Source organism: Heliangelus exortis, chromosome 11 (assembly GCF_036169615.1).
Source record: "Heliangelus exortis chromosome 11, bHelExo1.hap1, whole genome shotgun sequence".
Taxonomy (NCBI): domain Eukaryota; kingdom Metazoa; phylum Chordata; class Aves; order Apodiformes; family Trochilidae; genus Heliangelus; species Heliangelus exortis.
This window is the reverse complement of record NC_092432.1, coordinates 17243806-17267014: the sequence shown is the minus strand read 5'-3', so window position 1 is coordinate 17267014 and position 23209 is coordinate 17243806. Positions and strand designations below refer to the sequence as shown.

At 35.5% G+C, this 23209-nt stretch overlaps 1 protein-coding gene across 10 annotated transcripts in view; it reads left to right on the top strand.

Annotated features, from left to right (window-relative positions):
- Positions 1 to 23209, top strand: part of ENTREP2 (endosomal transmembrane epsin interactor 2) — a 111723-nt gene that overhangs the window by 27241 nt on the left and 61273 nt on the right. For 7 of the 10 annotated variants that reach the window (XR_011728071.1, XM_071754979.1, XM_071754978.1 and 4 more), the window contains one exon: positions 22206 to 22262. Coding sequence is in view for 6 of the 10 variants with exons in the window: in XM_071754979.1 (XP_071611080.1) it covers positions 22206 to 22262 (57 nt within the window). In the remaining 4 variants the exon portion in view is untranslated. Of the gene's footprint in view, positions 1 to 9462; positions 9519 to 22205; positions 22263 to 23209 lie in introns of all 10 variants that reach the window. The other 3 variants (XM_071754981.1, XM_071754982.1, XM_071754983.1) reach the window with 1 other exon arrangement.

The following is a 23209-nucleotide window of genomic DNA, read 5'->3' as shown; positions in this document are numbered from 1 at the left end:
ACATAAAACCATAGAGGCTGTTTGAGTAAAAATAACGAAATTCTGGAATGCTCTATAATGCATTTGGAGTTATACTGCTCTTTGCATTTCTAAGGCAACTTTGTGTCTTTCAGCAGCACAAAATTATTACAGTCCCTTCTTCAATATTCAAGTTGTATTTATTTTTGTTGCCCTTCTTTTGGAGGTCTCTGCTACTTACACATGCTTAGATAGTAAAAGACATTTGTATTCATCAAGGTACATGATATGTTTTACCAAGTGAATTCCTTCTTAGGTGAATGTGTTATTTCTCTTAAAGATAAATGTTGTACTTGTCATGTAGCAAACTAATAGTTCTGAAAATTAACTCTTTTGGGTAGAAGTAGTAACCAATGTGTGTCTGAGCAATTAATGCTTTACTTTTTCATGAAGGGTGTAAAAAAATTCCTGTACTGATCACAAGTCTCAAATAGTTACCTCGTAAACAGGTAAGTTGTAAGACACAGTAATATGTCTTTCTTAGCCATTGTCAACATTGTAGTATTGGCACAGTGCCTTTGGAAGTTTAGATATAGCAAATCATAGGAAAAGTTGTCAGGAGGGGATGAGGAAAGTTCACTATATTTAACTTAGATACCAGTTTTAATTACCCATTTAATTTAGATACCAGTTTTCTCAAGCTATCGTCTCTGTAGTTAATCGCTTTGTATCTTTGAACATGCAGTTGTTTAGCATTTTAAAATGTAAATCAAAGTTTTGGAATGTCTTTTATATGCGTAGTAACCTGACAGACCATTGTAAACTTTTATTCTATCTTGAGATGTAGGGAAGGTTTACTTCTGAATTTCAAGAGCAGCAATCTCATGATTTTTTTTTGCTTTCCTATGACCGTAGAATAAGGTGTTAACTGGGCAGCCATCAGTGCTAGGTCTGCCGTAACTGCTGGAACTATCACAAGAAAGTTTTGCAGTCTGCATTGCTTGCTTAACATGAATCACTCTTCCGTGAATTGTGTTCTGCCTTCCAGTAACTCTGCTGCTTCTCCCTAGGTTCACTGATCGTTCAGACTCATTTTCTGAAGTTTTCAGGATACGTCTACGTAAGACGTAGCTTATCTTGAACGTCAGATTTCCAGCTTTAAAGGAGATCAATTTTTAGCTATGCACAGAATAGTTTAAATGTTAGTTATATTTAGATCTCAAGTACTGTATTTTTTTTGCTGATTGCTAGAAAAATTTGATGCAGTTACATTAATAGTTACAACATTGCTTTTAGTTTTAATGATGGTTTTAAATGGAGTCTGAGTGTTTCATGACATTTTTCTGACTTAACTGATGAAGTTTTATGACTTCACTACTCTGGCCTGCTGGTTTTTGTATGCCATTTCCCCAGTCCCTGTCTAATGCAGATCTCCCTATTTAAGCAGTTCCCTGCTTTTACTTTTTAAAATGTATTTAAAAAACAACAAAATTAACTACCAACAACAAAAACAAATCCCCCAGCTGAGTACTTCCTCTCTTGGTAATCTGCGCTGATCTCCATGTAACTTGTGATGTAGATATAAGATGTCGAGTAGAATAGCAAGTCCAGTGGGTTGGAGGAGGAAGGGCAAAGGGAGAGTTGCTGTCTCTCTTTTGCTTGTTATGAACAGAAGCAGCAGTTTTGCTGCTCTGGAGTGAATCTGTAGAATGAGCAATAATACTCAGCAGTGAAGTTTCTTAAAGCTATCTTGGAATTTTGAGTTGGTTTTGAGGTCTTGCTGTAAAATGAATACTGACAAAATGAAGTATGTTTTTCTCTCACGTTTGGTGGTGTTTACCAGGGTATGACTAAAAATGTTTTCTCTTCTTCAAAGCATTTGATAGCACTGTGAGAAGTAATGAAAGCACATAAAAACATGAGTGAGGGTCCATCTATCACTGCCAAATTTTTGTGACACTCTCCATAGGAGGGGTGTCAGGATACAGACTAGGAACAGTTTCAGATAACTACAGCTGGGATGAATTGTTTATCTATAACAGTGTCTTTTATGAAATTAGTTTTGTAGAATAATAGTTTACCAGGCTGGGAGGGACCTTGGGGTCATGTGGTCCAGCCTTTCTTGGCAAAAATAAGGCTAGAAAAAAGGACAGTATAACTTGTTAGTTATAACATACTAAAAGCAGAGTTTAACATACAATGTAAGGTGCTCAAGGCACTTTAAAAATGTATTAATTAAATTTTTAACATTATAATGAATTAACAGAGAATTAACATTATGGTATGTGATACTGGCTTTTTCAGTGCAAAGTTAAACCAGTTTTATGCTGTGTGTTGTTATGGAGAAGCTGTACTGTCTGGGAACACTTTACAATGGGTAGGAAGAAAATTCTGAAGGAAGCGGAATGAGAAGATATAAAGTTCCTTTATATACTCTAGTCCAAAAATGGCTACAAATATATTTTTTTTCCTACTTCTGAAACAGAAGTAGTGTCATTTTTAAAAAAACTAACTGAATATTTTGCTACAGTTTTTTATGGAGAGAATTGCTAAATAAAGAATGATTCCTGATCCACATTAATACTGACTGAATGCTGGATATCAGTGTCTTTTCTTTCTTATAGTCCCTGCCAATTCTTCACTATTCAGTCTCTTTCTTGCTGCCTCTATAAGGAGTATTTCATTAGTAGAAGTGGTGATTAATTGATGATTTCCATGCCATCTTAGAAATCAAATGGGATTTCAACTATGATTCCTTGCTTCTGTGTGTCCCAGGTCACTTCTAAAGGTCACTTTGACTCCAGAATCATTAAAAGTGTGTTTTGTTGGGTCTTTGATATCTGTGTTGTTACTTATCTGGGCTAGTCTTGCATCAAGTTCTTCAGATGGGAACTATGGAGGTTTGCTAGACTGGCTTTGAGTCACAAGGCAGATGCTGTCCATTTCTGATTTTGCTTCTCAACAGGGACTCGTGGGAATGTATTGGGTCTTTCAAAGTGATTGTGCACTGTTGAGACATTTTAAATTTGTTAATGTTCAGCTGTCACTCTGTCAGGCTGTTTCATCAAGGCTGACACATTCCAGGTCTAGTGCTTCGGCACAGTCTCATTCCTGTTTTGGTTATTTGTTCCTGTAAAGTGAGTCACTTAGTATTCAGGACGTCTTATATTCAGGCCCATTTAGCACTTGTCAGTTCTGCAAGATGCATTTAGCAAAAAGTAAACACAAATGCCAAATTATGCATGTATGCCTATGTAGTGTATTGAGGCTCATTTATTGGAGTTGGTTTTAGTCTCATTTTTATACTCTTCTGAAGAAAAAGTTTTTTTAAAAAAATTGATTTTCAGATTGCTTTACGGTTGTTATGCTTCATTCTGTCTGTACTGAGATAATTTCCCTGTGACCTAGTCAATATGCTGTATAAATAAAGATGAGCCTTAGAGGTAAAAATCTCTCAGAGTAGTATATTAGACAATTATTTGTTTTCTGACTTTCATGTTGCTAAGTTCCTCTTAGGATCTCTGCTCTCCTCTCAGTAAGATTCTATAATTCTCTTTTCAATTGGAAAGTAATGCAAAAGTAGTGGAATATAAATTGGCATAAATTCAGCAAATGTCTTTGTATAATGAAGAACATAATTTTACTGCTCTGAGCTCAGAAATTACTCTCGCTTCTAAATTCTTCCAGCTTTAGATTTGGTCATGTTTTTTTTCTTTTAGTGTAGAAATATTTTCCCAAGAAGTATTAGTTTCATTGTTTTTGAATTTGCCTTCATTATGAAAAGAATATTGTAGCTGTGGATGAGTTCAATTTCTACCTTCTGTTGTCACTTTTGTTGCCTAGAGAAGGACATTTTTGAGAGATTAATTCAGTTGAGATTACCGAGATACCCTGGAATCAATCAAACAACAGATGGGTTTTTCTTTGTTAAAGCTTGCATAAAATAAATGAAAACATTATTTTTCTTAGTGTGATAGCTGGAATGTTGTTTTGGTTTTTTTTTCCAAGTATTCTTAAGATAATTTTAAGCAACAGTGTTTTATAAGCAGCAATTTTTCTTGGCCATATTGATGGCTTGCAAATTCACTTTTTCTCCTTGTAAAAATTAAATACAAACCACAGATGGCTGGGGGTCTGCCTGTAATTGGATACTTAATTGTAAATAATGAATTTCTAAATCAAATGAAATTACATTGCTACTTACTGAAAATCAGAATGCAGTATTGTTATTTGGATTTTTTTGTTAATTGATAGTGATTTGAGGGCTTCTAGGGATCATTATTTCCAAATTATTGAATTTATTTGCTTAAGATATGCCCTTTGCTTTTTTTAAAGACGTCCTCTAAATTCTTGAGCAAATATGAAGGAGTACTCATACACCATTGAATGAATAAAGACACAGTAAGTTGTAATCAAATATTCCATGATCTGATGTTATAGGGATTATATTTTGAGGCTGAAACAAGAAACAGGAATCTTTTTCCTTCAGTTAGGACAGTGTTTTTGTTGCATCTGTTTTATCGTTTTTTCTGCAGTCTCAACTTTTGTGTTAGGGCTCATTCAGGTTTGAAGTAGTATTCTTTTCTTTTGAAATGTGAATAATTTAAAGGAAATTATCTAAAATTAAGGAAATAATCCTTTAGTTTAAATAATTGTTATTCCTCATCTCCTTGTGAGATAATATTTTGATAGTTATCTTCACATTGATATCTTCCTTTTGTATGCTTGAAGAGAAAAAGGCACTGACAAGAGAAAGCCAAGCCCTCACTTGTTTGTATATACTGACTTTAAGGGATAAATATCTATGTTTTTGTTCTTCAGCAGCATGAGAACAAAGAAAGTTAAGAAATGAGTGCAAAGAAACGCAAAGAGATGCATGTTATTTTGTATACCCTGTGCATTCTTTGTTTTATTCTGTTCTTGGTGGAAGTGCAGCAAAAATTCTTCAGATTGAAAACCAGACTGAGAACATTAAAAGCAAATTAATTAATGCTAGGAGCTGTCACTAAAGTGTATCAGATAAACAGAATACACCTCTTTTTTTCCCTCTGGTCTTGGGAAAAGTTGGGAGGAGTTTCCCTAGAGAAAAGAAAAGGGGGGGGGAGGAGAAAGTTATGTAGTTCTCTATTGGGGAAAAAGAAGCCATTTGGGAAATTCCTAGGTACAGGTGATAAAGTTTGCTAGTAAGTAATCTCAGGAAAGAGAAAGGGAAGGGAAGGAAAATTGAATGATGTTTTTGTCTGTAGTTCTGTTGCAACCGGTGCTTCTTATCTTCTTGTGTTGTCCTGTCTTGTAGAAACAATTTTGATCTACCAGTTCAGTAGTTCTATACAGTAATAATTTAATTATTGTTTGTGGTTATTTCACAAGTAGTTTTTTTGTTTCCCTGTTTATTTAAAATAGGGCTGCTACAGTCAGAACTCTTATGCTCACTTAAAAAGAGTGAAGACCTGGATTATTAGGAGACTAAGTTGATGCCATGAAAAGTAGGGAGACAGTGACAGGAGACAGGTACCTTAAATTGATTTTTTAAATGTTGCATTAGTACTTCAGGCACCAGACAACTTGGGTAACAAGTAACTTGTGACAAGCATGGAGTGTAGTAGTGAAAAACCAATACCTGTGTCACTATTCGTGGAATGCTTGAAGAATGATGATCAAGGGTAGACAAAATTTCTTGTTATAGCAGTGCTGCTATAGAGGAAAAGAGAAAAGACAAGAAATGTTTGTCTCCTAATAATAGCTGAAAAACAATATGAACTAGTGAAAATACTGAGTTTTGATGCCTTATGCAGGCAAACTATCTCTTCTTTACTGCCTTTGAATGGGATGTTAAAGCAATTTCACAACTGTTTATTATGCCACAGACAGAATAACTGCAAACAAATAATTGAGGTAGTCCCTTATTTCACTATCCTGTGCTTAAGGACCATCATTCCTCACCTGCAATCTTACCTTAAAGTCTCTTCTGGAGCTCAAACTATTAGACATCTAAAACAGTTTTTTTGGTAATTGTTTCCAAATTGAAAACAGTAAAGTTTTCTTTATAGTAATAGAAAATATATTAAAGGCTTAATCTTTAGTGTTGTTGGAGTTATTTTGCATTTAGGTTTGTAGTTTTAAAGTCTGACCCTTTTTATGAAGCCATGAGAAAATACAGTGAATTCCAAAGTACGTGAATTTTGTAAGACTCTAGGTCAAGAAGGCATTCTTTTCATCAGTTCCATGTCTTTTGATTCATGGACAGGGAAAGAGATGCACAAAAATAAAAAAAAATTCTCTTTCCCTATGTAATAACAAGTTCCTTGGAGGATCAATTACTTGGTTACTTATTATAGAAGGTTTTATTATGAAATGGAAGAATCAGATAACTGCAACAAAAGTTCACTTTTGATATCAGTTACCCAAGCAAATAATCTTTCTGCTGTATTTGCAAACTGAGTAAGATTTTCTTAACACTACTTAATACACTGCTACCATTCATAGCAAAACATAGTTTGTATTAAAATTTGTCATTAAAATTATTTAAAAAAAAAATTATAAATACTAAATAAGATATGACAGATTGCAGAATGTGCTACATGTTAGAAGTATCACTTAGACTTTAAACTGTCCTCTGCTTGTTTTTCTAAGCGTAATGATACAAATAATGTCCATTTTCAGCTGTTTTCTTAGCTATAAATAAGTGATACTATATTGAAGTAACAAGTAAAATTAAGCTTTGTAGCTAAATGTCTGCTGTTCTATTATGACATTTCACAACAGCAACGGACTGCTCAGATGTATTGATAAAATTAAATCATTTAGTATGTGTTTATCACACACATTTTTAAGTTTCAGTGATTATAGAAATTCAAAGAAGGATCTCTGGTTAAAATATTTACAGGTTCCTGATTAACAGCTATCCAAGTATTAAGAATAAGTTCTGTGTAAACTTAATGGATTTCTTAAGAGTACTTTGATCTGGTTTAGTAAAAGGATTTTTTTTATCTTACTGTATGCTAAATTATTTTGGTTTTCCTCTTAAAAATTGGGACAGTGCCAGTGAAATCCATTGTTTGTCTGTCTGAATAAATAGACATTTATTAGATTTAAAAATAGAGATTGTAAGTATAGAGTCTATCTGTCAAATCTCCTATAGAAGTTGTCTTATGACTATCATGTGGTGTTTTCTAACAGCTGCACTTCCAGGTTTAATAGTTATCTCTATTTTTAGAGATAATTTTAAAATTATTTATTTAATCATTTGCATTTTATGAGCTGGCTTTCTTAAGATTTTGATGTACTTTTAAAATTAATAAAAAAAAAGTTATCACCTAAGTGGTGTGATGAACAGTATAATATGCTTTACCTAGGATTTTTAGTATACCTAGAATTATAGTAGAAATTAACATATTCTTGAGAAGAATTAACATTTCTCTTGAGAAGAAAAATATCCAGCAGCATAACAAAACTATATAATTGTTTGTTCTGGTCATATATTTACATTTCCCTTGAAGACCCTTATGATGAATCTAAACACTGAGCCTCCTTTCCTCAGTCATTTCTTTGTTTCCCAGCTACAGTATATGAGTGAGGACTTTAGTGTAATTTCCTCCAGAAGCACTCTGGCAGTGTTTCAATAAAATGAGTGTTTTCTTACTAGGTCATGGAGTAACAGTACCTGTGTTATTTGATGTACAGTGGAAAGAAGATCTGGAGCCCAGCTTGACTGAGTTAAAAGGCTGGTTTCTCAGAACCACAGAATCATCTGGGTTGGAAGGGACCTCCGACATCTAAGTTTCCTTAGGTTCTAAATGCCCAAGTCAGGGATCAAAGTCAGTGAATAGTAGGTGCCTCCAGAAATTAGTCTAAGTAGATTCCTAATTCATCTGCATCCTTTAAAGGACCCCATCACTTCTGATGGTTTGGGAGATGGAGGAATTTAGTTCCATGCTTCAGGTAGACTTCCTATATTGTATTTTCTTTTTGTGCTGTGTTCAGTGGCAGGCAAGCCTCATTTTGTGACAGGACGGTGCTGCCTTTTGTCTGTATCCATGCAGAAAGTGTTTACTGTTTCAAGTAATACCAAGAAAAATTATAAATTCCAGGAAAATCCATACTTGCATCGGCATCCTGCAGCTGGTGGATATGCATAGCTGTGTGGTATTAATACTACTTCAGCTGGTTTTCAAAGATGGATTAAAATGGATTGCTTGAAAAACAGTTCTTAAGGTTAGAAAACCATTGTTGTACTGAAAGTTATAAGGACAAATACCCATATGTTATTCTGAAAGTACAAGATGAATAGAAATTTGGGTGTAGCTCTGTGCTTTTGTTCATTAGTAGTGGAATTCTAAAAGATCGAAACAGTTATGCGCTCAGTATGTATATACTACAGAGAACTATTATTTTTATTTTTCATGCCTGATTTATTCTACTTTTTCCCTTATTATCAGTGCATTTGTTTTCAATCGTATCTTCTTTTGAACTGTCTGAATCAACTGTATCTGAATCAAGCAGCTGAAGGAGAAGGAAAATGAGAAGACAGGATCTACTGCTTCATTTTAGGTTCTGTGTGGTCTATAACCATGTGGCTGCATCTCATTTTCTAACCTGTAGCCATCTAGTCAAGTCAGCTGTATGGATATGTACTGCCTGTAAAGTTCTTGGACATGCATGGCATGCATATGAGTTGTAGAGACTGGCCACTGTCACCTTATGCTAGGGCTTGTGGGAGGAGAGTTTCTACTCTAGATTTCTAGTCTGGATTGCATGTGTGTGTGTTATTGCAAATGTGTGAAGTCTGTTTTGAGCTGTGATGTGTTAGCTACTTATATATAGGAAAACTTTCTGGAATAAAAGCTGTGGAAGCTATAGTAAATTTGCGTTCCACTTAGTAAGCTTTGAATCTTGTCTTTGGCCTTTTGTTTAATGAGAATCAGTAGTATTCTAAATGCTGTTTAGCAATCTCACATATCTTGAATCTAGGAATGGAAAAGGAATAGCAGACTATTTGCATAAGATTGTAGTTCCTATTAGTGTGACTTAGATTTTTCAGTGCCTGTCTTTTTTTCATGGAGTTACTTTTATCACTATACTCTTTTCTCCACCCCCTTGTCCTTTCTGCTAGCTTCCTTGGTCATTGCATTGATTGTTCTCATAAAAAAAAAACCCACAACCAAGCAAAACCAAAACCACAACAGCAACAACAAAAAAACTCAAACCACCCCTAAACCACTATTTCTGCTATTTTTTTTTATTTGACTGGCATGGTTCTATTGTCTGTTTCTTTGCCATATTGTGTTTTCTGTAATACGAGATAGGGTGTAATTTGTGTTACAAACTATCCTGTAGAGAATCTTTTCTTAGGTAAGATACCGGTATCTGATATACCCCCTAAGGGAAGGCTCCTTGAAACACCACACACAGGTTGTCACATTTGTATTAATCAATAACAATACCTTGAGAGAATCTTCCTTGGCAGCACTGGAGTACTGAGGCTTATTTTTTTTTTCTTTTCAGATCAGATGCCAGCTAGGTGTTACAGATGAGCTCTACTCATCAGTTTCACTTATAAGGTAATCAGTAAGCTTTAGCATGGCCTTCAGTTTGTTTGATATTGCTAGAAAGCCAATCTTTTTCAGTTAAATGCTTTTGATACTTGAAGGGCTTATGTGAGGACACTCATCATTGTCATTGTTTTCCTGGCAACTTTATCAATACGTACAAAGAAAGCTGCTGGCCGGAGCAGCATCTGAGGAGATTCATCTCTCTCTGTATTCCACGGCTTATAAATAAAACTTTTGCTTCTCAGATGGTAACACTGGACAATTAACATGGGTAGATAGTTGTAGAAACAGGTATTACACACTAAGTTACCAGCCCACTCCATGCTAAACCGTAGTAAAATGAAGCTTTGTTTTTTGAAAAGACAGGTGACACCTTATTTTATGGAATATTATGCCATTCTAGTTGGGATTTTCATAGCTAATTTTCAAAACCATCAGATTTAGATATAGTCCGAATACCAAAGTGACTTTGAAGTACAAGCTGAGGTTCTCAGAGTTTGAGTTGAAAATCCAGGAATATAATACTCCTGCCTTGGCTGATTCTTTTTTGAAAGTGTGGAAGTGTGTGTAAAATTTTGTAGTTGTAAATCACTTGCAAGTAAGTATTAGTCTTTATGTCTTGCTTTCAGTTTAGCCTGTCCTAATGAATCAAGTATTTCCAGACAACTGAAGTAAGGATGTAGCTGCTTCTGTGGAAGTCAATATGTTATTCTTTTGTTGAGTCTGTGGTCGGCCAGGCTGCAATAATGCAAACATGAGAGTGTGGGAATCTTCCTGGAATGGCAATTTCAAAGCTGCTTTGTGAGTTTTTTGCAGGCAATCAGAGACAAATAGAACAAACCAAAGAGGCCCTGTCAGTCTTTGAGATATAATTGTCTTTGATTTACTGTGTACTCAGTTTTCTTTCCTACTGACCCTGCAATATTTGTTCAAATGCAGGCATTTAACAGTGTTATGAAGTTGGAAATTGGTCACAAATAAGCTTAATCCATACAACATTAGATGAAGTCACTGTAATTTCTTAGGAGATATTCTAAGTTTTTAAAAGTTTCTGTCACTGAGGTCTCAAGAGAGTTGAACAAGTCACATTGCTAGAACAGAGAACTGAAAAAAGATTTAAGATGTCTTCCTGTGGCCCTAATCTAAAACAATTATGTTCCCAGTTTCTCTGAACATAGTAGTGTGGTAATACATATGCTGTATTTAATACATATGATGTATATTTAATCGAGACAGAAACAGCAAAGTGTTTATATAAGGGCTGAGGAAATTACAGATTTTTAGAGCTCTGTAGATTTCACTGTGATCATGGCATGTACACAATAAGAATTTTCTTTCCCTGTAAGAATGTTTCCCTTGTAAATAAGATGAGTTGTAATTAAGATGCATAAAATGTCTATTTGCACAGCTTAGCTAGGGTGAAATAAAGTGGGTATTATTACAGTGGATATCGAGTGGTCCTTTCCCTAATGCCCATATGTGAAGGGCTTTTCTGTGTGAAATTCATTTAAACTCCAATTTTGGTCACAGTGGTGGATTCACCACTAAAGGTCATACATAATGCTAGTTAATCTGTAATTCTTATTAAGCATGTGTGCTTAACATTGCAACGTGAATCACTTCTTCATCCAGCCATATGTTACAATACAGACATATCTTGTATAACATGGCTTTTATATGTCCATTAATGATGCAATAAGGAACTGCAGTTTCTGCAGGTCTGAATTTATTCTGATGTAGACTGATGCTGCGTAACTCCTGGAAACATGTTTTTGGAACGAAGTGTTTGAATCTAGTAGTAACATAAAAATGAGTAACTACTCCTTTAAGACTTTAAGTTATTTTACCTCTTAATCTTGACAGAAAGTACCAGTTATATTTAATAGAAGTCCTGCCCTTATTGTCAGGTCAGAATAAGACTTAGACTCCTGGGACTTAATTTTTCAGAGTTGTAAGAGTTTTTCTACATTAAATGAGAGTGAGTTGTGGCTGAATTTGCAGGATTAACCTGAGTAGTTGCAAGGATGCCAGGGTGTCAAAAATAACTTGAGAGTTGTCATGCAGATAGCAATGCAGAACTGTGAAAATGTAGTGAAAGTCTGAGCAGTTTTAGCATTGGCATCTAAATTTGAGTTAATTTATTATTCCTGTTTTGGCTAGCCCAGGAGTGCACTTGAGATCTTTCTCAGTCTTCTTTTGGAAGTATAGAATCATAGAATCATAGAATTGGCTGGGTTGGAAGGGACCTCAGAGATCATCAAGTCCAGCCCTTGATCCACTCCCGCTGCAGTTCCCAGCCCATGGCACTGAGTGCCACATCCAGTCTCTTTTTAAATATCTCCAGGGACGGAGAATCCACCCCTTCCCTGGGCAGCCCATTCCAATGCTTGATCACCCTCTCAGTAAAAAAATTCTTTCTAATGTCCAACCTAAACCTCCCCTGGCACAACTTGAGACCTCTTGTGCCCTCTTGTCTTGCTGAGGGTTGCCTGGGAAAAGAGACCAACCCCCCCTGGCTCCAACCTCCTTTCAGGGAGTTGTAGAGAGTGATGAGGTCTCCTCTGAGCCTTGTCTTCTCCAGGCTGAACAGCCCCAGCTCCCTCAGCGTCTCCTCATAGGATCTGTGCTGGAGTCCCTTCACCAGCCTGGTTGCCTTCCTTTGGACCTGCTCCAGGACCTCGATATCCTTCCTGAACTGAGGGGTCCAGAACTGGACACCGTACTCGAGGTGTGGCCTCACCAGCGCTGAGTACAGGGGCAGAATCACTTCCTTGGACCTGCTGGCCACGCTGTTCCTGATACAGGCCAGGATGACATTGGCCTTCTTGGCTCCCTGGGCTCCCCAATCCATGCTTGCTGACAATTTAAGAAGCCTGAATATCAGAATTATACTTCAATTAGAGGGTGGCTATTGTTTTTTACTTCTTGCATAACATTGAACTAGAATTTCCTGGGCATGTCAGGAATGTGTCAGATTTCACTAGAAAACAACTATGCTTTTGCAAAGTAGTTCTGTGGTCTTAAGTCTGTATCAGCGTGCTGCCTAAGAGCTTGGTGCAAGAACACCTCTTTGTTAGTTACACCATTCCAGTAATGTGCGTTCTCCTCTGTGAGCTCAGTTTTCATTACGCATCAGGGTGCCATTGAAAACTCATTTTCTTGTGGCTGTATTTTAGAACTTCATGGATGGTTTGTGTTGCTGGACTGATGTGCTGGTTTTTGCTTATCCAAGTCCTTTGTTATTTCTTTCCAAGCCAATTAGAAATAGGTTATTATAAAAGTCAGTCTCAAGGGTTGTCACACAACAGACATCTTATGCCCCATATGCAACATGTCTAAAATAATGTATTTTTAGTCTTCATTAATAATGCAAATTACTGTGTTAAGAAAAGCACTGGTTTCCATTCTGTGGCAGCTATACCTGATCTCTGTTCAAATGGTATTTGAGAGACATTAAGCGGGATAACAAGGTGTGAGCTGAAGAGTCTGCCTGCACCATTAGTAGATAATGAGCATTAGTCTCTAAAACAGTTACACTGAAATATTCTGTGAGCTTGGAATTTATCCTTAAAAATGTAGACACTTAGAAGGCATTATGATTGAAAGGGGGATGTAATACTTTAGATCCCAAGGTAGTTACTACACTGCAGGTCCAGAGGAAAAAAAAACAAACAAAAAAAGGAGTTATTGTATCAATTTTTTTGACCTGGGACAAGTTCCTCTCAAGGTCAGAGATGATTTACTAGCTCTATAGCGAGTAAAACAGAGGGGGAGTTGGTAATACTAAAAAAAAATGAAAAAATGTTAACTTGGCTTCAGGGAAAGTACTTGCATTTGTATCTTTAAATTCTATTAAGTGGCAATTGATTCTCTCTTATCTTGTCAGGGAAGAAGTATCACATAAACTTGATGATTTTGGAGCCAAAACTTTGGAATGAGTCCTACCTAGTGTCCTTGCTACCTGCCATTTACAGTCTATCTTGCCTTACTGTGTTTTATTTAACAGTTTAACCTTAAGATGCATGTTAGTTGAGTTTCCGATAGGAAAGTCAGGAGGACTTATTACTAATATGTAATTGCATTAAGTATTAGCTATAGTAATTGTTTTTAAGAACAAAAATTTTAAGTCCAAAGAAGGGAGACACTTTAAGCTTTAGATATACTCATTCTACTAAGTAATAGTAACAAGTGACCTTGAATATCCTTTCTAGAATAGTAGGATCCTTTGAGAAAAATTACTGTAGAAATTACCAGATAGATCATATCAGAAACATGAAATTCATCTTTAGAATGCTTGGATTGTCAGGGTGTTTGGAAGGCATCTGTCCTTTCTAATATTATACTGTGCTTTTAGAGGCTCATTTGTCCTTTCTCTCAGATGTCCTGGTTACAGATGCCTGGGAAGGGTGTTTTAGAAAAGGTGATAAACGCAGCAGATTAGATGGCTATCACCAAGAGGGTGACAAAATTAGTGGGCTAAGGATGGAGATAGTGAATATCTGTTATAACCATTCAATATTTGCTCTATCCATTTCTATCTCTAGCCTCAGTCTGTGCATCCTTATCACCTCTTCTTTTATCTGGTGTTGTGACCCTAGGCAAATCACTAATCATGCTCATTAGAGTATGAAATTTATTACTTTTTGATTAACCTTTCTCTTGTGACCTTGTGGCACTGCAGTTAGAAATATAGCATCAAACAATCTATGGAACTGAAGTCTAGAGCGTACTGTGTAATAGTGCTGTGCAGAAATGCTGCATTTGGAAGGTCTTCTGGGTTTGAGGCAAAGAAAATACTGTAATTCTTTATGTTTAGATCACTTTACAGTGCCCCTCAGCTGTCATCCCATGAGAAATTGTGTCAGTAATTGAAAGAGCCATTGTCTCATTTCAGTTATCTAAAGCAATCTCTGTCTTCATTCTTATAATTATTGTAAGAGCCCAGCAGCAGAAATCTGATTAGCTATTTCCTAAGGTAACTGGAAAACAACATTTCTAGAATAATACTCTGTACTGAGTCAATGATTCAAGTCAAGATTGGTGTGACAACAGATTAGAAAATGTCTAAATAGATTTATCACAATATTTTTCTGTGTCAGAGTGACATGATACCATATTTTGGGGTGATAACTAAAACAAAAAATGAAAACTGTGTAAGTCAGGTCCTCATAGCTGGGTAATAGTGTTGTCTGTTTAATAGAAAAATCATGGAATCTTTTGTTACTTGAGTTAAGATAAAGTTTTCACATTCTCAGCCATTGAAAAAAATTGACTATAATGAAATAAATTAAAAATATACCAATATTTTTGAAAAATAAATTCAGAATACTGTTACACTTGGAGGTTTTTTCCTCACAGAAATCATCTTTGTAATCTATTATGTGGAGTACATGTATGGACCAAGAAAATAAATATTCAAATGAGAACATCAATACTTGAATATACAATAGCTGTACCTATCATGTTGGACAAACATGCTTCTAATTTCACTGATTTATTTGGTTCACTGCATTTTAATTAGGCTTTTGACTGCTGCCTCAGTACAACTTCATTGCATCAAAGGATTGATAAGCCATCCAGTTGGTCTGAGGTTTTGTAGAGATGTTGGATAGCATGTATGGGCAGCTATTTTCTTCAGTCAAATAACTGTAAAAGAATTATTTGGTTTAGCTTTAATTTTGAACATTATGTGAGTGTTCAGTGATTGGTTGCACAATAGTGTTACTTGTGGTGTTACTCAAAATTAGCAGTGTTATTTGTATTCATTCATCAGTCATTCTAGAGGAAGGAAGTTGCTCAAGCTTTGTGAGGACCATCATTTTAATTAGAGTATTGTCCAGAATGGAAATTGCCACAAATACTTCTTACGTGATCTCTTACGCTATCTTGATAGCTCTTATTCAGGGTAAAAGCTGTTCACCTTTCACACATCTTATGTGAGCTAGGTCTTCAGTCATCTGTTGATTTCAAGTTTATCAATAAATGATGTAATAAATTTGAAAGTGGAGAATTGGTTGCAAACTGCATAGTTTCCTTTCTGTTTAAATACTCTAATGCTTACGGCTGTGTGGCTCATTAATACTCATGGCATACATTATGAGGGGTATAAAATAATGTAATAATGTGTTCTGTGAATGTGTTTAATAAAAAACAGATTAGAGTTAAGACTGTATTGTGAGTCACTGACATATCAGCTCTGTACTTAATATCTTATCTAAATCCCTGCCCATTGCTTTTAATACAGTTTGCATATTGTAGTGAAGTTGAGTATAACAGATCTGAACCACTTGGAAGAATAAAAAATACAAAACGTATTATTTTTATTCATAATTGCCAAGTATTTTAATCTGATGTGTATGTTCTCCATCAGCTCTTGTTTTTCTCTGTATGTCAAAAATATATGCTCTGGATTAGTTCTTTTTCTACAAGAATGCTAGATTTGTGATGAGTATGGAGCATATTTCATAAGAAATTATAGACAAAACAAAAAGGTTCACTCTAGAGCTTAAAATGAAATTAAAATTGCATCCTGGTATTACATTGATAGCTGTGTCAATGTGTAGGTAATTTTACTGTCCTGTTCTTGTGGAGCACTGAGGGATTTTTACTTCTCCTGTTTCCATGGCAATTAGAATTAGATTAGTTTTAGGTTTGCGGTGGGTAAATGAGAGAGACTAAGCTATGTTGCTGTGTTTCAGAGTCTGCAACATAGTGCATCTTTTTAGAAAAGAGCTCACCTTTGTGCTTAAGTTGCTGGGTTTTTGATTGATGCTGACTGCCTTGTACTTATCTTGCAGTGTATGGGTATTTTCAGGAAGTCTGGTGGTACTTGTGCTTATTGTATTCACAGTGATGTGGTCCTCAAACAAGAGAATGGTCCTTGGATTCTAGTGATACCTGTATGCTGAGTCAGTTTGTGTGTCTGCAAATAAATACTTGTGTTTATTGTTTTAAAATTTCTCAAGCCTTTGAGTGTTTTTTTGCAGTATTTTAAGTCCAGTGGAATGTTATAATTTTTACTAGCACCCGCTGTTTAGGATTACTTTTTTGGGAGACCATTCTGAAGTCATGTCACTGTTCTGCATCTGTCTAGGTGACTTTGTGTGTATTTATGCATATAGAAATACATTTTTCAGTACTTCTTTTTCTTCTGATACTTTTTAATACATTCCCATCACCCTTGCCCCAAGAGATTTCCATCCCTGCTGTTTTTCTGGGAATTGGAATGGAGAGTAATATTACCGTTAGACTATTCTAATCTCCTTTTATCTAATTCCCATGCTGTCATAGTTCTTTTTCCTATAGCTTGTGTTGCATTTCCCATCATTTTGCCCTGATGGATTACAGGTGCTGCAGGAAGTATTACTGTATGATGATTTTGTACTCTGGTACTAATGTGTCACACTTCTCTAGTCTCTGAAAATGTGATAATGGTGACATCCTGTGATATTTCATACTTGCATTTTTCAAAAGAATTTTGTACCTGTTATGAGGTCTACTATAGATTCCACATAGACATCCTTGAAGGTATTTTAGATGTTTATTTAGGCTCTCTATGTGAGTTATTCCTAGACCTAGGAGACCTGAGGATATCCATGCTTTGTAGTTGTTAATGTACAATTGAGTCTCACCCTTCTAGGAATGTTTGACTTGGCAAAATTAAACCTTGCAACAATCTCTGCTCCTGCAGAGGAGAGAGGGGAATCTTGGGAAGTGTCAGTGATTTCAGGCACTTAAGAAGAGAAAAAGTTGCTGTAGTGCTTTGCTAACAGAGAGCAGTAGATGATACTAGTGCTGGAAGAGCTGCTATTTACCTCTGAATGTACAGGAACCTAGGCAGCCTGCTTATTACTCTGCCCTCCATTCAGCTGCCCTGCACATCTGCCTGCTTGTGCTGGCACCACCTGGCCCACATTGATGGTTTGTGTGGTTAACAAATTCTGGTGATGGGAATTCTATAATGTACCCCTTCTTCTACCAATACTGAAATGTCTTGAGCCTTAGTAAGTTTTTCTTAGCATCTGACTTGTATCTCTGTTAATGCAAATGTAAATCAATTATTCGTCTTTCAGCCCCTAGTGTACTTGAAGAGCAGTTGATCAATCTCTTATTTGTAACCATCTTGTTTATTTTTGAAACTGCTGTTATGTTCTGTTTCAGACTTCTCTCCTATAAAACCAACTTGCTTCAACATCTTGCAAACGTATTCTTTAAAAAGATGCATTGAAATCAGTGTCTGGAGAATGACAACAAAATGAGAGTTTGAAATATAGATCTTTATTTTGCATAAGGTATGCCTGTCAAAACTTTACTGCAACCTTAAGACCTCCTAAGCAAGGCTTTTAGTTTTCCAGACCCAATAAACACAAAATAGAAAATTTGAGTATGCCTAGAAAAAAGTTACAAAATAATAATACAGAAACTCAAAACAACATAGAATATTTTTTTGTTTATTCCACTTCAAGTGCAAAAATTAAATAAAATAACAAAATGTAAACATACCCTTGGGCTTGCTGAAGAATTATGGTACTGACAACTGATTGCCTTAACGCCTTCAAAGAAAAAAAGAACATTAAATCTGAATTGCAGAAAGCTGCAAGTCCTGGAATTCTGAAGAGGTGATTTATGGTATCCTAACTGCATTTCATCTCCCATTATTTAATGTAGCTGACAGCTGTATACATTTTTCCTCATCTATAAAGGTATTCCTTTCTTTGACACTAGCTTTACTACCTTTTTTCTTACTATTCATTGTAATGGTCTCCCAGGGGAAGTGGTGGGTTCCCCCACATTGGAAAGTTTTAAGTCTCAGCTGGGACATCTCACATAAACAGTAATGTTAGGAGAGTTTGATCAAATAATCCTCAAGTTCCCTTCCAACTCGACATTTTATAATTCTATGATTATTTTGCATACCAGCTTGACAAATCTACCATCACAAAATAGCAGAAAAGTTTTCCTTAAGAAAGCATGGCAAGTAATACTTTTGCAGGCTAGATTTTTAATCCAGGTAGAGATTAAAATGGAAGATTTTTTTGTAAATGTGCCTCTTTAATGTTCTTCTTAATACCAGGCTCTTTATAGCAGCATATTGTGACACAAGAGTCAATGGGTGTGAAATGAAACAAGAAAGTTTCAGACTAGGTCTGAAAAAAAATTCCCAATGAGGACAGTGACAGTGTTGGTAGGTCCTGGAGTGCATGCATGGTTTGGCTGTTTGGTTTCTAGGTTATGTAGAGACATTCACAGCATGCATTTTCAAAAGCATATACAAACACATTTGTAAACATACAAATTTAGCTGTTATGGCTGTATAAATTTTGCTGATACTTCTATGATCCTGAGTCTATTGGCCATCATAGTAAAACACTTTTTCTTCTGCCTCATTATGTGCTTATTGAAATAAATGCATCTTTTTGATACATGAGTACATCTTGCATTAATGATAATGGAGTTTTCAAATACATGTTGGAAGGTGCTCATACCGAATGTTACTGCATTACTAATGATGCAGAAGCCGGTACTAATGCATTCTGTTTATTTTTTGCTGGTTTTGTAGTCAGCAGGTACATAGATCTGTAGGAATTTTTCTTAAGGAAGCTGGCAAATGTATGGGTTTTTTGAACATGTTTTTAGTAGCTTTCATTTATTTTGATTTTGCATTAGAGGATACACTGCAATTCAGAAGACACAAATTAGGTCTAAGATGTTAGAGAAATGTGCTGTGTGGGCTCCGAAATATGTTGCCAAGGTTAAGTAGGCGAGTTGTTAAATTTTTTCAAACTAATTTGCTTTTTAAGAAAGAAAAAATGCATGCACAGAATACATGGGGGGTAGTAATCATTGAAAAACATGAGAAGTCCTGTAGTTTTCAATGCTGAACTCAAGATATTTAGGAAATGACTGTTTTATTACTGGTGTAAAAATAACTCACTTGTGCTTATGTTTGCTGGCCCTTAAGCTTGAGAAACCAAGTATGTGTTTTACTGATTCCACTGAAGTAGCCATGAGATATGCTGAGCATTTATTACAATGGAATTTGGGCCTGCAAGCTACATACCGTTTTCAAATAATTCTTACTTTTGCATATCAGCCAAGTATGGGCCTATTTTCTTTATTAAATATTGGCATTGCATTTGTAAGAAGTTAAAACTGAAGAGAAAAAAGATGTTAAAGGTGGTTGTGTGGGTTTTTATTTATTTTTAAATTCTTAATTTTCTGCAAGACCAAGAAAAATCTTGAGATGTCTATTTTGATAGTCATTTGGTGTATTCCAACAAATGTTGGTATGTGACATTCTCTGTATGCTTTTTTTCCTAAATACAATTTCATGTACTGTGGTCTAAAGTGCTCGGCACTGGAAATAACTGCATCTCAAAGCAAAAGAATCATTTGGGTAACTAAAGTGATATTGGGGACTAATGAAGTTTGGAAAATTACATTACAACATTGCTGAGGTGAACTCTTATTAAAGATACATGTGAAACACAGCTCTAGTGTCTGTCATCAGTGCATACAAAGCTTTCATCAACTGGCCTGTCTTCTTGTCCTTTTGCATAATTAGCCACTAAGGTGAGTGCTACAAAACTTTATTTCCAAACAAAACACATCTAACTCTTCAGCTTGAAATCCCTCTGTAAAGGTCAAACACAGTTGTTCAGCTGAACAAAAATGATCAACTCTGTTCTTCTATCTACAGGAATGCACAGTGCCACAGATCTGTCAGATAAGAATGGAAGAGACTTAATAGGGAGGTAGTAAATGAAAGTAAGGATTTGCTGCTCATAGGTAGCACACTAGGGTATCTTGACTATGAACATGTGGTTTTGAAATTGGTAAGTACTGGGTTATGTATGAGCACTTTAAGTATCAATACGTACTCTGTTTTGGAAGGCAATTTCTTATTTTTTCCTGAATGGTTTTCTTTAATAACTTAATAATTTCACCCATCCCATTTATTTAATTAAGAGCATGTTGCAGTCTAGCCTACAGTCAAACTAGTTAATGCTGTCACCTTCTTGAGTCCAGTTTCACATTACAGAACTATCAGCCCAGAGACAGTTATCATACAGTAATAATAAGGTAAGGCAGCAAATTTAATTAACTGCAAAAGTGGAATTCTTAGCTTTTCCTTGACTTGGACAACATCCAGAATTATGTAATTGGTATCTATCTTTCATGCTGTAGGAAATTTTGTAGAATATAAGCTGTGCACAATTGTGTGAAGGGGTTATCTGCTTAGTCCTTGGTATCCATAGCCTGGTTTTGGTTCACTTTCTACTGTGTGTTTGTGCTTTCTCATCTGTTGCATTTGTACTTGACCTAAAAACTAACACTGATGTTTTACCAAGAAATGGTGTGTTTTTCTAAGATGCTCACTTCCTGAATGTTTTCAGCAACTGTAGCAGCTGTGGATATCATCAAGTTGTGAAATAGTGTTTTAAACATGCTCACAGACTCAAAATAGACATGGTGAAAGCCTAAACTGGGCACTCCACAGCCACATTTCTGTATATAACCAACAGCTCTCTCTCCCACATTCACACCAAGCATCAGTTTCCAGCCTGGGTTCCAGTACAGGGTACATGGCTTGTGCAGTGGCTGGATGTAGATGCATTTTTAGTTTTTGTGCTCTACTATTATTATACACAAAAGATGTCTAGTAAAGCATTACGTAGTGGGAATTGTGACCTTTTGGCGAGCTAATTTCAACCAACCTTGAATATATTTTCATGTACTAATTAGCTTCTCAGTTTTCCTCTCTTTCGAATTTCAAAGGTCTGTAGAGAGCAATAATGATATTAGAGCTTATCTTAAGCACTTGCAGGAGGATTGAATAATGATTGTATCAGGCCAGCTAAGTACATAGGCTACTGTATGACATACTCTTTATGCAAGCTGAAGTGAAAGTTACAATGAAAACTCATGAAATAAATGTCACATACTTTTCTCTGCATTTTATTTGTATTAATTTTTTTTATATTTATTGTTACAGTGAAAATATTTGTCCCTGCCTTTTTTTTTTTTTTTCCTTCTTACACTCCAAGATCAATATCCCTCACCCTGTTGCTCCAATTTCCCTTTTTTATCTCTGTGTAGAACTTATGGTGTCTAAGCCCTAAAATCACTTGTGTGATTTTAAAGTACCTAAGATCAGCTTAGGTGTATTTCTTTTTTGGCTTGTAGCGAAAAGGGTAATGTGTCTGTAAGTTAAATACTGGTTTTTAAGTGAATGTTGAATGTGTCTGGGCTTTTTTAAACATAAGATCAAGTAGCATGGTTTTTTGGCTGGCTGAGTGGAACAAAACAAAACAAACCTTTTGCTAGTTTAGCCAGATACCCTGGATGCTTTGTGACTATCTGATCTTTTGTGAGATAATTTTTGATGATGCTAAGAGACCACATGAAAATTTACTCAAAACTTTTATTTTCCTTTAGTCCTGGTAACATGGAGAGAAGACATTTGAAGACCTCTTGTTGTCTGGTCAGAACTAATTGGATCTGGCAGCCAGACTGAAATTTGTTTTAAGAAGAGCTTAGTAATACTTCTGTTAATTTTTTATTGAGAAGAAAATGAAAATGGTTTTAGTAGTTTGTTTCCATCACTTTGGAAGTATTCAGCGTGACTGTGTATTAAACTTAATACTTACAATTTTTTTATGACACTGGTATAAGCCTCTGGTCTCTTTATTACAGGTGCTGTTGTCAGGACTGATTGGTGTTGTTTCATGGAAGAGGCCCCTTTCACTTGTGGTGAGTGGCAGTGTGGCTTTTAATTGTGTTTAACAGACTTTAAGTGACTAAAGGATTCTATGGAGGTAACTACCAGTCGTTTTGCCTTTATGTAGAAGCCTAATAGCCTCTGGGGATGATTGCCAGGTTCTGCGATGTATCCTACTATTTGTAAACACTTAGTACAAAAAATTTGGGACTTTGAGGTTCTGTTACCTAAATGATCTAGGTGACTATAATAGTTTTTTCTGTATTATAAGTCTTAGAGAGCCATAATACTATGTATAAAAGAATGCAAACATCTACTGCCCCTTCCTTGACATTGTTACAATTCTACATCTCATTTTAAAAGGGCTAATATATGGTTTAGCAATTTAACTGTTAGAAGTAATAAATCATAACAGTGGACAGTGTGAAATTAAAGATGGCTAAAAATAGTGAGTGTTGCTATCTATTAGATATGCTTAATACTGTATTGTGGCTTGGATTGAAAGCTTTTAATGAAATACATTGTAATTTTAGTAATTTGTTTATTTGTTTTAAAAATTAATACTGAACTCACAAAAGTGCTTAGTTCATCACTGTTGTTCAAAACAGACAGACTATTGGTCTGCATTTATCTTGCAGATAACTTGTCTAAAAATGCACTGCAGAGAAATACTTTGAACCAATTGTCTGTGTGGCAAAAAAGCATGTATCAAAATTGTAGCTGTTTTTCTTCGCAAAATAATGTTCAGCTGTATTAAGTATTCTGCTGTGAGATTCATGTAGTTACTTAATAATGAAAAGTAATTTATGCTTTTTGTGTGCATGATAATAGAGTTTCAGTTAACCTATTAACAGAAAGCAATATTAGATTCAAATCTATCTTACTGAAAATGTGAAATTACTCGAAGTATATATTAGCAGGTAAGTGTTGTCTTGGAAAAAAAGTATTTTTATGTAACATAGTAACATTTGTAACACAG